Source organism: Ammodytes marinus (assembly GCF_949987685.1).
Source record: "Ammodytes marinus genome assembly, chromosome: 17".
In the NCBI taxonomy this organism is placed as follows: domain Eukaryota; kingdom Metazoa; phylum Chordata; class Actinopteri; order Uranoscopiformes; family Ammodytidae; genus Ammodytes; species Ammodytes marinus.
The window spans coordinates 24276569-24294718 of record NC_137221.1 but is presented as its reverse complement, the minus strand read 5'-3'; the positions used below and the strand labels follow the sequence as shown (position 1 = coordinate 24294718).

At 41.2% G+C, this 18150-nt stretch overlaps 1 protein-coding gene across 1 annotated transcript in view; it reads right to left on the bottom strand.

The window, feature by feature from the left end:
- The window catches only part of nt5c1aa (5'-nucleotidase, cytosolic IAa), a gene marked incomplete at its 5' end in the record, with an annotated part of 23366 nt that extends 5505 nt beyond the window's left edge, over positions 1 to 17861 (bottom strand). Inside the window, 4 exons of the mRNA XM_080045460.1 lie at positions 4107 to 4236; positions 4801 to 4968; positions 11883 to 11927; positions 17703 to 17861. Of these exons, the coding sequence (XP_079901586.1) occupies positions 4107 to 4236; positions 4801 to 4968; positions 11883 to 11927; positions 17703 to 17861 (502 nt within the window). The remainder of the gene's footprint in view (positions 1 to 4106; positions 4237 to 4800; positions 4969 to 11882; positions 11928 to 17702) is intronic.
- Positions 17862 to 18150: the final 289 nt, after the last annotated feature.

Sequence of the window (18150 nt, the reverse complement as noted above, 5' to 3'; positions counted from 1 at the left end):
ATAGTTTATAACATTGGTTGTTTTAGACACTATAGGTATAGTCTGTTCTAACTTTGATAATGCAGACACAGCGAGGTGCAGAACGCTAAGAGCCTCAATGCTAATCCATCAGAATTTAAACTGTGGGTCAGCTGTGGCGAAGTGGGTAGGGCGCTTGACCACTCAACTACAGGGTCGGTGGTTCGATCCCCCGTCCCCCCGCCACATATCCCTGAGCAAGACACTGAACCCCAAATTGCTCCCAATAGTTAGCCTGCTGTGTGTGTGTGTGAATGGTAACATGGGAATGGGAACAGGTCTCCCTTGAAAAAAAGAGTCTCTGGTCTCAATGGGATTTACCTGTATAAATAAAAGGTAAAACAAAATAAAGATGCAACTTCCGAAACTCTTCTCCAGTACACCATGTTTGAGTCACCAAACATTGTTAGCATTCATCTAGCTTTTCCCCAGCAGATATTCAATGAAACAGAAGAAAATGTTGGTTGTAGTGTAAGCCAGCAACAGAATGTCTGATGTCTCTCATAGGACATTGATGGACGCAATGGTTTTCACCAAACGTCTACATAAAAAAACAAGAGTGATCTGAATAGCTTTAGACAGCGCTCTATTCAGAACAATGTAAACTCCGCAGCGTTAATTTCTTTCAGTGCAGTTTCAGAAGAAGTCAGACCTACGGCACGGTCACAAAGACAGACAGATCCACCATGACTAATCTTCAACAGGATGGAGGCAGATGGACACCAAATGAAACAGAGAGACAGTGTTGTTTAAGCCCTCCTGAGTGATATCTCCCCTTCCTTCAAAGAACCAACTGTCCTCTGCATGCTTTCCATAAAGGTTTATTCAGCCCTGGTGAGTTTGACCCCTCTGCACTTATGCGCCGCACCCCCAATCATATATACAGAACATCCCAAGTGTGCCAATCCCTGCCTTTAAGACAGGGGTGCAGGAGCGTGGGAGTCTCTCGAAGGGAATGAAATGTCCTCACCATTGATGTTTTTCTATGTTCTTAACCCCCCCCCCACCCCCTCTCCTCCCCCCTTCTTGCAAAAATGTTTTCATATCATCTATCTTTGCACAATTTATTTGCTTGTTCAGAAGATCTGAAACTTGCAAATAGTAAAGCCGGAAATCCACGGGATTGCAGAGACGGTCACATCAAAGAGTGAGCTGGCTGAAGAGTGTTTAATGGTGCAACACGGCATGGCAAAAAAAAAAGTTATTTTTTCATACGAGTGTAAATAAACACTCCAAAAAGTACATTAAGGTGTTTATTTTAGTTAGCCTTGCCTGCTTGCGTCTGTATATTTCTATATTGTATACAACATCTTTAACGGCCATTATCTCAACATTATCACACTGAACACTGAATCAAAAATCGCAACTTCTAAAGCAACTTAGATCAACTTAACTTTCCATAATCATTATAAAACTATTTCCAAAGGTTATTACAGAGTTCATGTGTTGATAATTGTCTGATGTATGATATATTTCATTCTTAAAAACATGCCAACAATTAATTTTTTAGACCTGTAAACTTACTAAGTTACTAAGTTTCATGATGATATCTGTAATTTAAAGGTGAAGTAAGCGGTTTATTTATGTTAATATAAGTATCGCTCTTTATTCATACAGTGATCACTTACATAATGTGCACGTTTCATAAAGCCGAATCCCTCAGTCAGCTGCTCTGCATGTAATCGGCAAATACACTTATTGGAGGATCCCGAAATTAATATCGAATCACAAGAGAGAACGCTACAAACCAACACTCGTCTCACTCATGGTCTCACTGCCGGTGCACGCCAGAGCGACAGATGGGTGAATTTATGCACCTACAATTGCGGAGCAGGTAAAAATCCTTCTCAATGTCTGTTTTGATGGTTTTTATCATGTTTTATCACACTTATGGATCTGAGATGATGCTAGATAACTTGCTGCTTGAAGACCGCTGTGCATTAATGTGGTGACGTAGGGACGAGCGAGGGGACCGCTAACTGCAGTAACTGACAGGAAGTTAGCTAAAAGAACCATTCCGCTTACAGCACCTTTAACCATTGTACCCTTTTCAGCTGCACAGTCTTGCCTTAACATCTCACTTTTATAGCGGCTAGGTGATTCTCCAGGAATACCTTGCATATTTCATGCATAGACGAAGTTGTGTAGTGGCACCGGTTGTGATCTCCAAACAGAGCGACAATGTCATCTAATGAAATGTCAATGTATTGCACACCGATAATATTACAGGACCTGCCAGTCAACTTGGCCCTTGGCTCCTATGATGAATACATGCAGAGAAGGTGCATGAAATAGTTGGCGGTCGCCTATACGCATGCCATTCACACTTAAGGGTTGTCTCCAGTCATTCAAATGCTAAGGACAGAAACGTTATACATTCATCCTGCAGCTGTTCCAAATAGCTAGTGTAAGTAGATGATGAGCGATAAATGAGTATGGGCAAATGACCGTATTCATTTCCAAATGGGAAACGCTAAGGAGAGAACCCAAAGCTACTTCCTTAATCTTTTAGGACCATGTCACACATGGAGACACTGTCGCTTGCCTACGCCGCGGGATTGATGTTCAACAAAGCCCTCATCCCTGTGACATAAAAGAAGCCAAGTTTTCCTTTTACTGTAGTTCTGCAGGCCATGTCAGAGGCTAGGGGACTGTTTGAATGCATCGGGGGCCCTCACGCAGAGAGCCACCGGAGAGATCTAAGGCGGGGGCATGTGGAGGGCCGTGTGTGGCTCGGAACCTGTTTTTCTTTTGGGGGGGGGGCCTCTCCGATTGTTCTTGCGTCCCAAAGGATGGAGGCTTGAACTCAGGCCGGTCCCATGCTGCCAGGACAGCAAAACATCTGAGGAGCTGAGCAGGAAGCGGTCTGAGAGGAAGACGTCATCTCAAGGGTCTGAGCTTTCCCTGGGAAGACTCCCGTCACTCAGCTGTTCATACAGTCACGGAAGAACGGACGCAACAAAGAACGCTTAAGGCTGGGTGCTTTGTTTACTTTTGATCCCTTTCCAAACATTCCACTGGACGCTGTTTGAACGGATTAGATAACTACATTTTTTTTTCAACCTTTATTTATTTAGGTAAATCCCATTCAGACCGGAGACTCTTTCTCAATGGAGACCTGTTCCCATTCCCACAAACATTCATACACCCATAGCAGGTTAACTATCGCCATTCACACGAGGTAAGGTGGGTGAAGTGTCTTGCCCAAGGACACAACAACCATGAAACAAGTGGTTGGGCGGGGATTGAACCGCCAACCCTTCGATCGTTGGACGACCTTCTCTACCACCTGAGCCACTTTATGTTTTCTTTTCTACTTTAATGTTATCTCTTTTCTCATAATAGGTACTGTATCTATTGTTCTCTTTTCTTTTTTCTCTATATAATTTTGTTTACATTATATATGAGCAGTTTTAGACTTGGGGGGCTGTTTTATGTTCAGAGCTGAATTGTAACTAAGTTTCTATATGTGTGGTTCTGATATCCTACCAACCCATCAAGTACAGGAAGTGATTTAAGTCCACTATTCTGTCAGCCACAGTGCATCTAAAGCAAGTGCACTGAGGGTCGCCAAAGTCGTGAATCAAATTCTACATGTAGCGGCTTTAAAGGTACAGTGTGTCAAATGTGGTGGCCTTTTCCAGAACAGGCTTGATAGAAATGGAGTATAATATTGAAGAATGTTTAAATGAGTGTAAAAAATATTTTTTTTTATTATTACCTTAGAATGAGCATTTCATATCTACATAGGAGGGGTGCGCTGCCATGTTGCGCCGCCATATTTTTTCAGTAGCACAGAACAGCATATTTAACTAAATACTGTACATCTTCACCCTATCATTAGACTTGCATTGAGGCAGTTGTGATGATGCCTTAGTAACTAGCTTCTTGTCCTCGAAGGCCACTGTAGATTCTTTAAATTCTCATAACTAGATGCTGCTTCATACTTTTATATTACTCACTGTACTTTTAAGCTGAACTGTCATTGCCTTTTTGGTCGACTCTTAAGGATATGTTGGGTATAAAGCAGCAGTTTTGTCAGTTCGGAGCCTTGATCTGCTTTATAATGGGTTCTGTGTCAGACTTACTGTGGTGGTTGATGGTGTTGATGAGCCGGATTCCAACGTGTGCATGGTTGTACGTCACCAGAATGATATCAAACAGCTCTTCGCTCTGTGGGTACAGCTCCCGCAGGTGAGCATTCACTGCCTCCAGAGCCTGTCAGAGAACAGAGGATACTTACCTAAGATACTTAGCATGGCACAAGGTTTAAAGGTAACGTATTATGCTACTTTTACAGGTTCAAAATTCCCAAAAAACTTTTATATCTCTCACAGCGGCATTGTTGAATCCCCTCTTTTTTTGAGCCTCTCTCTAAAAAAGATCTGTTTGGGAGCCTGTCTCTTTAAGCACCCACTCCAAAAAAAAGGGCTTCTCACCTTGTGACATCATATGGGGGAAAAAAAATGTAATGTGGTGTTTGAACACAGGGTTTCAGGAAGGTGGAGGTAGAGAAAAAAAAGAGAAGATAGTTGTCTTTCTCATACTTTGGGAGTCTCTGGACCCATATTCATTTTGAAAACCATGAAAACTGCATTTTGCATTTGAAAAAAAGGTGATCATTAAATGTTCAAAATCAAAAGTCTAAACTCTATATGTGATATACTGTATATGTGTGTGTGTGTGTGTGTGTGTGTGTGTGTGTGTGTGTGTGTGTGTGTGTGTGTGTGTGTGTGTGTGTGTGTGAGTGTGTGCGTGTGTATGTGTGTGTGTTGCTCTGACCTTGACTAAAGGGAAAGCAGGCCCAGGGGCGAAGGGCTCGTTCTCGTGTTCTATCTGGTATCTCAGATACTCCTCCACTCCCTGCTGCTCGTACACCTCCTGCTCCCGCTCCGTACGGAACAAAACCCGCGAAGAGACGGCGATGGTCACCGCATTCTCTGGCTTGGGCTGCAGAGAAACAAAGAGAGAGAAATTGGCATGATGATAAAGAAGTTGGAATAAAGAGGAAGAATGAGCCAGCAGTAGTGACCTGTTGAGATGAAAATACGGGGGGGGGTGAAGTGGAGGTGAGAAGTGGAATGGATGAGCCTTTATTTAACTGTGGTGCACATTTGACCCTCAAACCAAACCACTCTGATAATACTTTGAATGTTTCTTTTTTTGGAAGGGGCCTGTGTTTACGAGGGCTGTTGCTTTTGAACAATAGACCAAAGCTGGGGGGGTGGGGGGGGGCAACATCATTAAAATTTTATTTGGATGCTTTTCAAGGATTTACTCGAGCTGATTACATCACACTACATGCCGAGCTACATGCACACACACAAAGAAAGGGGATACATTCAGCTATGGCCATGCCTGTTATCTGTTGTAATGCAGTCACATTGTCCCAGAGCTGCAACAAGTATGAATGTACATCTATTATTGAAAGAATGATGTCATCTCTTATCATGATAAGAAGACAATGTATCGCCACATTACCACAAGCCACTTCATAGTGCTTCATTCACAGCAGCAGCAAGAATGCGACACTCGAAAGCTACATCTACCAACCTGAGTACAGACACTCTTATTGCAGTGAAGTGGGGGGCTGAACGTTAGGTTTCAGGTTTAACAAAGCAAGACCCTTTGTGAGACCCTCCAACCTGGATCTTAAAATAATAGTGATGAGTTTGAAAAGCTTAAAGAGTTAAAGGTGCTGTAAGCGGAATGGTTCTTTCAGCTAACTTCCTGTCAGTTACCGCAGTTAGCAGTCCCCTCGCTCGTCCCTACGTCACCACATTAATGCACTGCGGTCTTCAAGCAGCAAGTTATCTAGCATCATCTCAGATCCATAAATGTGATAAAACATGATAAAAACCATCAAAACAGACATTGGGAAGGATTTTTACCTGCTCCGCCATTGTAGGCGCATACATATTCACCCATCTGTTGCTCTGGCGTGCACCGGCAGTGAGACCATGGAGTGTGTATAGCCTACTATATATGAGTGAGTGTCGAATTGTAGCGTTCTCTCTTCTGATTGGATCCAAATTTCGGGATACTACAATAAGTTTATTTGCCGATGTTTACATGCAAAGCAGCTGACTGAGAGATCGGCTTTATGAAACGTGCACATTATGTAAGTGATCACTGTTTGAATAAAGAGCGATTTTACACTTATATTAACATAAATAAACCGCTTACTTCACCTTTAAAGATCCAATTGTTAATAATGTGTGTATTTGCTATATCTATCTTTTACTATGGTTCTTTTTTAACATGTATTTGAACAAAATGATATATATAGGCTATATTATTTATTTAAAAGAAAAGTTTTTCCATGGATTGTGTGTGGTGTGGGGTGGGTGGGGTTGTGATTGTTTGTTTGTTTAAAAATTCTAAACATTTCAATAAAAATCGTTTATGGAAAAAAAAAGAGTTAAAGATGATATGTACCCCAGTTTAAAAAAAACTCTAATAACGTAATGGAAAGCTATTTTCTGAAACATGCACAACCGACAAATACGCAGTGGATTTAAAATTCGGCTGCAAAACTGAGGGATTAATAACCTTCTATTCCCTCAAAACCAACCCTTACTTTATTCTTTTTCAAGCTCAAAGAGTCAAACTGTGTCAGAAAAGCTGCTGATTCAGTTCCGTGGGCAATTACCAGGCTGAAGTTGTGTTGTTAAGTTGTGTGAGCGTAAAACGTGAAAGGTGAGCCTAATATGTCGCACGTTAATGTCAAATGATCAGTCCACAGATACTCAAACCAAATGGACAAGCAATGTGGGAGCCCTGCCGAGACCCAGATGAATTTTTGGATCTGCGTGAGGGCAGAGGGGGCCTCATGTTGCGCTGGTGTTGCTTAATGTGTGTGTGTTTATGCTTTTGGCTAGTATGTCGAGGAGGGAGGGGGGCATTCCACTTCGGGGCATTAGTGCCCACAGCGGGCAGCTCAACTTAGACCATGCCTGGGTCGTGGGGGGAACCAAGGGCTGACGGGAGAAAGGGGGCAAACTCATTTCAAGTACAGTATGTAGAGTGTGTGTGTGGCTGTACGAGGGTTTCAGATGTTTTGTTTGTTGTATTTTATTGCGTATGTGTAACACTTTATTAGTACGAAAATACAAAGTCTACTGTGAAGAAAAAGAGGCAAAAGAACATAATGGTAGATACATCCATCCGTTGTGTTTGCAGCATAGAAAACTGTGTATTAACACACATGCATGTTTGTGTCCAAGCCCCAGTGGCTGTGTGCTGGTAAATAGAACACAGACCGACAGGGGCACTGAGCCATGGTCCCTTTATTTAGCCTCGTTATATCACAACAATACTGCCTGCTGACTTGTCACCTACTTACCTGTTAACACACACGTCACATTACTAGAAAATGGAATAAAAAAGCCTGTGCATTGCGTGCAGTCAAAAGGTGCTGGTAGGCGGCAACAATATCAAGACATCAAGTAAATACTATCACTTATGTGGCTACATCTCACACACAGGTTCAATTTGGTACTTTCCACAAAGTACTGAACTGAATTGTAATGGATGTTTTTACACATACAGTATGAACACTGTACAAACAATATGTATGTAATATATGAGAGTCTTTTGTCACACATTGCATATAGATTCATATGGTACACCAGTGTTTTATAATAATTGTTGGGGACTTGAAGTCAAATAACTGAACTTGATCTGATTGACATGCAGTGAAAAGGACCGCTAATGGCATTGCTCGCTGGGCCTTCATTTGAATATTAGCATACACACACACTTATTTTTAGCTTGCACACACTGCTTTTTGCGAGAAAAAGAAATGTGTGTGCGGTTTGAAAGTCGTGAATGTGCTTTTTTTTGTATGAGGTGAAAATTGAGTGTGTGCATGCGTTCTTGATTGATGGCCTAAACACCAGCTCATATGTGGACAGACAAAGACCTGTATCTCCTCCCTCAAGGTTTTGCCTATATCACATGTGTCAAACTCAAGGCCTGCGGGCCAGATGTGGCCCGCGACACGTTTTGATCCGGCCCGCGAATCAATTCGGTCGATTTGAATCAATGCTGAAAAAAATAAATACAAAATAAAAAAATCATATGGGGGAGAACGGGGGAATGTGAGCCATCGGGTAATGTGAGACACCCCCTGTATTTAGGCAATGGAACACATTTTTGGTCATGTGAGATATGTGTTTTCAAGCCCCTCTCATTTCACCTTGGCCATGAAAGAGAGGTGATGTTGTAAGCATGTTTTTTTCACAAACATTTATTTTTTGAATGTAAAAGTAAATGTTCTTGCTGTCAACTTAATCGATTGTTGTGCCAAAGCAAATTGATTCAGGTAGAAACACTTCTATCATACATGTTGATGAACTACCAACATATGAAACCATGTGATGATGATAACTGAAGATTAGCCTGATTTGCTGAGAGAGGTAGTTTTTTCTCAAATTGTGGCAGTGGGGTAAAGTGAGACAAATGCTGTGGGGTAAAGTGAGACAGTGTCTGTGCCCTCTTTTAACGAATCCATTATATTTGAGGTAGCAAGGAGACTAGTTTGAATAAGAAAAAAGACAATGTGGGCAGGAGGTGAGGGTTGAAGGTTGAAGGGGTGTCAGCAAGGGCATGGTTTGGCACGTATGTATGTGGGGGACAGGAGAGTGACCTTTAACACCAATAGACTAAGTAATATGTCTTTATTCAATTAATGATCCCAATAAAACAAATGCAGAAAAATATTAATCAAAGACTCAAAAGATGGAAAATGACAGCTGGGTCTAGTCCTGTGTTCTGAGTCCCAGGCTGTTCTAGCTGGTTCTGATTGTTCTTTCCTCTGATCCCCAGACACTAGCTGGCTCTAAGGGTCCTGTGTTCTGACCCTCAGACTGTGTTTTAATCTAACTGGTTCTATCTGTCATTTGAATGTTAATTATTGAATATGAATTATATGGTGTATTTGATCAGAGTTATTTTCAAGTGTTTAGAAAATGTTTTTCTTAATTGACCAAACCCCATGATTCTGTTACTCGTCCGACATTAGTTTTGGAATATTTGGTTTTCCAGCTAGCTGTCAGGATTGTAACCCCGGAATTCCACTGGCTGCGGGTGCGGTGTCCAACGGTTTTGCTCCGTGCGCTCACGTCCGGCAATACCCACCGGCTCCGTTTTCAAAGCAGGCACGGCCAGCTCCGCTGAACAGCTGGAGTCGCGAGACCGAGGAGTTCCCGTGGTAATAAAAGTGACGGGCGATCGCTCTTGATAATATGATTCTCCTATATGGTATTTACACAACAACGAACGCACGGAAGGTTATTGTTCCCATCCGAACGAGTAAAAGAGCAGTGGACATGCTCGTATGTGTCTCTGTTTTGAGATTGTTACCTGCAGTGAACACCGAGTGTCTTATTTTGAAAATTAACCGGAGGTTTTATTGTTTTGTCGGCGCTTGTGTTCCTGTCTATCTCGATGTGTTCTGTGCTAAATTGATGCGGTGAGCTCCGGCATCCGGCAGAAATAGAAGCAGTGTGTATTTCACCGGAGAGCTGGAGCAGCAGCGGAGCAGAGAGACGGTGCAGCGGCCGTGGTGGAAACTCACCCACTGACTGCTCTTAATTGTATTACTGTTTCTGCCGTGCTGGAGCGGAGAAGGACCGGAGAGGCAGCCGGTGGAATTCGGCCTTAACTGTTACAACATTTGTTGTTATGGTAGTTTCAGAGTGGAAATAGTATGTGGATCAGTTTACCCCCTTGATTTCTCTGGTCTGTCTAAGTTTACCCCACAGCTGGGGTAAACTGAGACACAAAACAACTTTTTTTTTAAACAATCATATTTTCACTGCCCTTTGTCATGAATACATTCTGCTAATGCCCTTTTCTAGGAAACATCCTGAATTAATGGGAAATGTGTACATTTGACTGATAAATAATTTTAGCTCTCTTAGAGGGAAGCAAATGTAAAAAGTGTCTCACATTACTCTGTTCTCCCCTATACATTTTTTTTATTCTTCATGGAGCCTGTGCCATATCTGCATGTCACATACGCTTCTAACTTACGTGGCTTACAGCTAGGAATGTCTGCTGAAAGTTCCACAGCTCAGGATTTTAAGCCATAAATTGATGAACTAGCATCTAAGAAGACCTGTCAGTTTTCTGAGGGCTGTAAATAGGCCAATATATGTGGCTAAATAGCATGCAAATATTGATGATTGATTATGTCAACTGTCTAAGGATTAATCATCTGGTTTCTAACTTTTGCTTTAAGTTACAATATAGCCAGCTAGCTAACGTTAGCTAGCTGCTGATAGCCCACCCCTTTTGTTTCCAATGGTGGCTTGGCATTTCATTACCAATGTAAAGTGTCATAAATAGCTAACACTGGTGCTGCGTCATGATTCCTAAAAAAAACATGTGATATGTTTTGTATGTGCAGAAAGTTGTGAAAAATCCAGGAGAATAAATATTGTGGCTCATTACAGATTGCCTGAGAGCCTTACTGCATTATAGTCCTTTATAATTGTTTCACCAGGAACCTGAATGTTGTCTTTTCCTTTAGAAAAATTAAGACATTTCCACCATAAATTGATGCCGAAAAGGCACAGATCGGTGTGTAAAAATCCACCAGAATGCAGGAAATTAAGTGTTTGACATACAAAAATGTGGGGGGGAGCACCCCCATACCCCCCACCTATAATTTGTCCCCGAAAATGTTGAAGCGAAAACTAGCCATTGTACACAATTTATATACTTAGATATGTTCTTTTTATTTTTAGATTAAAAAGAAGGTATGTCAGTCCGGCCCTTGTGTGATTATCATATCGTAGAGCGGCCCTTTGTGAAAAGGTGAAGGTTCCTATTAATCAGGACCAAACTAAATTAATGCACAGGACCTTCAAAAGTGCATTCAGGGTAAAAATAATACTTTAAAAAAATAACTTTGTTTCTGTGACTCTGTAACTCTGTGATGTATTTTACTTCACAGGGTAAGTTATATATTTTAGTTAGTTAGATTTTGTGTTCCAACAGAACCCTTTTACATGCAGGACGAACATTGCTGAGTGTGTAGTAGCCTAGAAGCTGCTAAAACCTGAGCAGGTGATGACATAATCTGAACAAAAATGGTAACAATAGCAAATAGTTAATCTAGCATTAGCTTTCTGAGGGGAAGCTAGTTAGCATAGCTTTGTAGTTTGCACTATATGCACAAGTGTGGTAACAACATGATGGGTCCTTCTAAATGTTCATTGTTAGCCTATAAATGTTTCAATATAGCTATTATTTAAAAAAAAAAAGTACATAACCAACACTAACAAATAACAATAATAAGAGAAAATCATCTCAGTTCTTATTAGCTTTAAGAGGCTAACTTGCCTTCCAGTCAGTAGTGGCATTACACAGAAGTTAACAGCACACAAAACCCCAGCTCTTAACTCTTGCAATGAAAATGCAAAAGTTTGTAAATCGTAAAGAAGGTACATTTTAGTTTAGTTTATTTATTTACTTTTTGAGTTGGGTACATTTGGATTGATTGACTTTCAGCAACACGATATCCGTCAACTTGTGATCAAATTCAAAAGTCACAGGTGCGTGAGCTCACAAATCAAAAAGCCACAACACTCGGTGACTAGAGCACAGCGCGTCGCATGGTTCATTCAGTCCAGCACACTATGAATCAACATTGACAGCACAAGTGACGATGCAGCGGGTCAGCTTGTTGGTTAGTGGAGGGGGGGGGGGGGGTGTGTCCGGGAGCATGCAGGCATATCGACAGTCATTACAGAATGGGTTAAAAGAAGATGAAAGGGCAGTGGTGATGGGTCATTCAGTAGCCAATGGAAACAATCAACCCATGACCTCACGTGACGATTGGGGAAAATACTTACGAAGAACACGCCTCCCTCCACCTTCCGGACCCGTCTCCCTGTCACCTTCGGCAGAATGACAGTTTTTTGTTTTTATTCATTGGGAATTCAAATAAACAGGTACTTCAGAACTGAGCTTCATAGCCAATTCATCCAATACAAAAAACAATATACTGTATCTTCAATACAATGTCTTCATGCATTGAATCTTTTACATTTTGTCATAAATATTGTCCATCATAATTGTTATGATGGATGTTTATTTCCCCACGGCTGCTTCCTAAATTACCTTTTCGCACATGAAAACAGGTAGTTGCGTATAGCTCACATGTCTGCAGCAAAGAACAGCTTGTTTTTTTTTCTCTTTTATGCTGCTCCGAGACAAGCCTCACAGATGTAGGCCTACGATCCCTTTGGTTTGTACCTCATGCATTAGCGTCGGTTGACTCTATGAATAACATGTCACATAGTCTGGGTGTGATACCAGAGCCAGAGTCCAGTTCTGTGGTGAGATTTGATAGCGGTGGGCCCCCTTCCCCACTGGGAATGCCATGATCACAAGGGCTTCTTCTACGTAGCAGCCCACACACGGTAACTGTATTTGAAGGCAAAGGTAGGTTTGTATAATTAAACCCTGCAGGGAATTAAACCTGAACATACGTGTTTATTTTCATGTTTTACAGCACCATTAGAATTGATGTAAATGCACAACAAAAATAAAATCTAAAATTGTTGAAACTTCCTTGTCCCTTCTAACCCTGACTTTGAAGCCTGTCAGAGCTGTGCCAGATCAGCAGGACTGGTTACTGTGCACAACACACATCCATGAGTCATCTGTGAATTAACACGTCTAAGGCTGAGAGACATTCCTTCCATCTATCCAAACAGTGGAAAAAAAAGAAAGAAGTGGAAGGGAGGTCCAGACAAGGAAAGGATAGAGGAACGAAAATGAGAGTGTGAGCAGACAGTGAAGGGGTTTGTGTGTGTGTGTGTGTGTGTGTTTGTGTGTGTGTTTGTGTGTGTGTGTGTGTGTGTGTGTGTGTGTGTGTGTGTGTGTGTGTGTGTGTGTGTGTGTGTGTGTGTGTTGGGGGGGTGTTATTTTTAGATAAGTAAAAGGCCAATGATGATGCAGTCTATTCAGGCCTTGGCAGATATGGTAACATGAGAGTGTGACTGAAACAAGCACATTAACAGCAATGTAAATGTTGGTCAGAAATTAGGCCAGTGTTTGCCTTTAACTAAAAAGACATTATGATCCAGGGAGACCATAGGGGTATACCACGAAGCGAGGTTAAGGGCTAAGCGAGGTCTGTTGAGTCTAAAGCCAGAGTTTTCAGTATCACGAAAGGTGGCTCTCTTTTTACCTGGCTAGATCAATATGGTAACAGATGCTGCACGGCTAACCTGCTCAGACCAGTTTTTCTTCCAGAGGTTGAGCTTAAATTAGGCTCTTAGTGCGCTGCCCTTTAAGGACACATTTGGAAATCCTGCAGACCTGACAATATTGTCTGAGCGCTACATTGTTACTGAGGAAACTGTTACTAAACTTATTGATCAGTAAGTTAATGGACAAAATGAAGCCGTGACATTTGGCTTACAGCAGAGTGAACTGTAACATTGCGCTGGGGCTTTTTACCACATGCATACAGTTATTGATGCATAAAATATAAAATAGCCTACGCCTATACTTTATGCAGCGCCACTCTATGCTCTCACCTCAAACGATTTGACCTGGCGATCTACACACACTGGCTCTTAATAAAGCGTTCTATAAAATCACAGGTTGCAACATTATTTCACTGTAGGCTTCTTTCTTTTCATCAGTGTATGACGTTTACAATATGAAAAGGGGCTTTGAATAGGCTGTCACTGGAACATAATGAATACAGTTGGGACGTGACAGATGACAGCTGTCACAGTTCGGACATCGCTGCAGACTCGCAGGTTAAGCTTCTCACAGTAGATTCATATTTGTCATAAAAATACAAACTACAGGTTTTTTAATGTAGGCCTATTGGTATTTGTAAGATTCAAATAAAAGGCTAATAGTCTAAATAAAAATGTTATTCATTTTTGGCCCAAAACTAAAGTGATTTTCCACATAGGCTATTCATTTGGGGACAGTGTCAGACTTAAATTACATTATTAAATGTGGGAAAAAAGGCGTAGTAGTGCTATAGATATAGCAACGTAGCCTATATATATATTAGGCTAAATGGTATAGTCTTTAAATCCGAGTTCAAAGTTTCATTGTTTTATAATGTCACGCTACGCACTGCGAGAACCATCGGCAAGATAAATAAGTGATTTCCATGCTGGCAGCATTCCACTCTCCTTACAGTATTTGCATTAAGAGTTTTTTTCGGCTCTGTTTCTGCTATAATAGCCTAATTCAGACTGACAAACTCTTCCTCTTGAATGAAGTGAGCGACACACTTTTTTTTTTACTCAGCTGCTCTCAATCAGTCCGTTTGTGTAAAGTTAGCGGCACAAGATCAGTCCATTTTTTTGCGGAAGCAGAGTCAAATGACGGGCCAAACACCGCCTTTCATGGGGACGCGCACAGAGCCTGAAGCTGAAACCCTCGTTCAACATAAGATGTTGATAACTGCCTTCGTGATACCAGTCAGCTCTGAGCGAGGGTTTGTGTTATGTTGAACCAGATCAAGAAAAGAGAGCGAGGCTCTGTTGAGTTTGCTTCGTAGTATACCCCTCTGTTGATGCTGTTTGGTTACTTATTTAGTTAGTTTAGTTAATCTGGTATTTTATACCATGAAGGATGACAAAGCAAGGATAATTTTCTTTTCTTTTATATCTTTATATTATTTTATTTCAACAATTTGTTTTGCTTCATAATGTGTTTAATTTCTCTTTATTTAAGTCATTATTTCCCTCTTTTTATGTTTATTTAATTTTTGTTTAAGTGTCAAGGACTCTGTTAATTTCCATATTGGTAAGCACTTTGTGGTTGAATTTCTCATATAAATGGGGCTAATCAAACACATTATGTTAGTTAATGTACATAGAGACAATGCAATAAATGAAATCAAAGTTTGGTTCTATGGAGGAAAAACATTTTCATGAAATGGCAACTGGAGTCCATTCATTTCTGTTTGTGTGTTTTTAGCAGGAAAGATATGGAGGCAACAAGCATTTTTTTTCTTCTCTTTTTCAATAATAATGTTAGGGTTAACCCTCTTTATTTAAATACAATGTCATCATCAATGTACAGATTTAACATCAAGTCTGTCTCTATGACTCACTTCTTAAGCCCCTGAGTCATTTCTCATTGGTCCTCACCTCTAGATTAAATGGATGAAGTGACATTAACTGCTACTTAAGTACGTTGAGCTGGCCAACCAATGTTAATTCAAATGGTATAACTCATATGAAATGACATAAGTAGTGAATAACACTGCCTTTCTTTTTTCTTTTTCTTTTATAATGGGGCCTCTGTTGAGTAAAAACTCTCCTTATTACACTTTAAAGGTGCCATGAGGAACTTTTAAATACTTCTAAAACAGTCAAATGTTTCCTTTGATGATCATTAATGACATGTGGGGGCAAGCGAGACCATCAGTGCAAATAATGCTATTTGTATTTAGTTTTTCTTGATGCCTTTGTCATGGGTCCCTCACCCTGGAACTAGAGCTGGCATCGTTAAAAACACTATCGCTTTTGTCCAAAGGAGGTGCAACAAAAACTGAAGGTTCCTCGGAGCACCTTTAGAGATCTTCCATTTTTAACCCCTTTGTATCTCCTACGTTCATTCTATTGTGCAGCCAATTATGCATAACGTCAGCCTTGTAAACGGACAACCAGGGACAATTCATGTGACTTTCCTCACAATGTTTACGGCTTTTATTTTGCCAAGGTTTGAAATATGAACCCCATGATATTTTATGTGTGGCTCCATAAAACTTTGTCAACAAGACAGAAATGTAGCATCTAGCAAGAGCTAAATCAGAAATGTTAGTATTATACTGTAATACTTTTCTATTATATGTATTTTTTTTAAATACAATGTGTATCATGCTAAGCAACATTAGTTCTCATCATACAGTATTACCATATATTATATTATATACCGTAGTTTACCACCACCAGTATGACTGTGTGTTGATCCCTGTAAAGTTGAACAGTTTAATACGTTGCTGAAGATTCACTTTTGTTGCATTGGCCTTTAACACAAGTTGAGACTTTGACACTCCTAACTGTTTTCTCATGTATCTTATATGTTATTTTGTATCGTATCTTGTACAGCACTTTGGTCAACTGATGCTGTTTTCAAATGTGCTATAGAAATCATTTTGACTTTAGACTTTGACTTTATATATGTATGTATAATGAAAGCCCTTCAATCCGTGTGTCCCTATACCTCTGACTAATCCTGTGCAATATACATGAATGCTGTAATACCTTTAACTCTATTTGCCGTCTTGACGTCAGAGCGCGGTAAACCCCTGCAGTGAGTTTAATATGAAGCCAGAGATGGATCTATCTCCATAAACACCAGCGTCATCTTTTTTCACAGTAATGCACACACACTAATCCTCAAGCGGAAGAGATTACTGAGTCAGCCTATAGCCCCGTTTAGCTCTAGCACCTTGCTGTTGTCTTTCTAGTTTTCATCCTTCCTTCTCTCTCTTTTCCCCCTCAAGTTCTATGCAAAATCTCTCATACTCAATGTTCTCTATACTTTTGTTTTTTTCCGCATATGATTTCAATAAATCACTTTCTAGTCACCTAAAGATAGATCGACATTACTCTGTCTCCTGATTCCCTAGACATGCTGGTGTGTCCCGTGTACTATGGTAAACTCCTGCGACGCTATAAACAGCACTAAAGCCTGCCACTGAGTCGGTCTGGGTCTCCTTCCATGTTATGTGCTAGTACAAACCGGACTCTTTACTTCTGGGAAGTTTCTCAGAAGCTAAGTGGCTCTATGGCAGAGCTATTCACCTGCTGGCTGAGTTGAAAGCCAGTTTGGGGAAACGTATACAGTAACTCCCCGTGTGGAACAGATATAAATTGTTGGCGAGGAAAGGGCTAACTGTTAAACTATCCAGGTGCGACACTTTCCTTGTCATTAAGCATGCAACATACTAGAATATACATTGTAGTACTGTATATAGTTTACCTCGCACACTAAATCGGCTGTGAGTATAATGTTGCCTTCTGAAACCTTAGATAGAGACTGGTACCATTTATTTTCAAATAGAGTGCAAATAATAAGTGATCGTTTAATTAAATGAAAGCTCAGTTCTGAAGTAAGGGAATTACCCCTCTTAAGAATACTGCACCTTTTTTCGCCTCCCCCGTTCATTTCTCTCTCACTTTCACATTTCTGTTGTTGTTTGCTTTTGCCTTTCTATGTCCTATGTACACTCTCCCTCTCACCTTATGCCCACATGTATGAGCTATACACTTAGAGCTACACGTGGACCATGTAAACATCTGACTCAGGCTATAGATGGGGAGAGCAAGCGACAGGGCAGAGAAGAGGAGTGGAGGACAGAGGGGAACTCGGGAAAGTAATTTGGCGTCCGATAAATGTCTTATTCCACCAGTCCTCTGAAACCCTGATGATCTGTAAATGCTAACCTCTAAAGATCCAGACCCTTAACCAAAACACACACACACACACACACACACACACACACACACGCAAACACACTCTCTCTCACACATATTCTCTCTCTCTCTCTCACACACACACACACACACACACACACACACACACACACACACACACACACACACACACACACACACACACACACAGACAAACACACAGATAGAAACAGGTGTACTGACATGTATAAACGTTCAGAGACTTACTAATTTTGGCTTGGTGGTGAGGCCCAAGTGGTCCTGATCAAACTCCTCTTCTTTCCCCTCCCAGGGTCCTCTGCTGTCCCCGTTGGAGGAAGGGGACACTTTGAGCTCCTTCACCTGTCCGCTCATCACCTGCACAGGGTCCAGACTCATCTTCACCATAGAGAATCCCCCTTGTGTGTGCTCTGAAGGGGCTACCCCTCTTTACCCCTAAGCCCCCTCTCTCTCTCTTCCCAAACCTTTTCCTCTCACTTCTGTACTTTGGATAGAGGCACAATTGTCCTCGCGAAATGTCCCGCTACAGTCTGTAGCATTTATGGAGATACTCCTATCAGGTACATCGATTAGAAGGCTTAGTACAGGGGGTTTCTGGGCTTGCACCTTGCCCAGTCAAGAGCTGCCGGAGGGTGAAGAGCAAAAAAAAAGTCTTCCCTTCTTCTCTCCCCCTTGA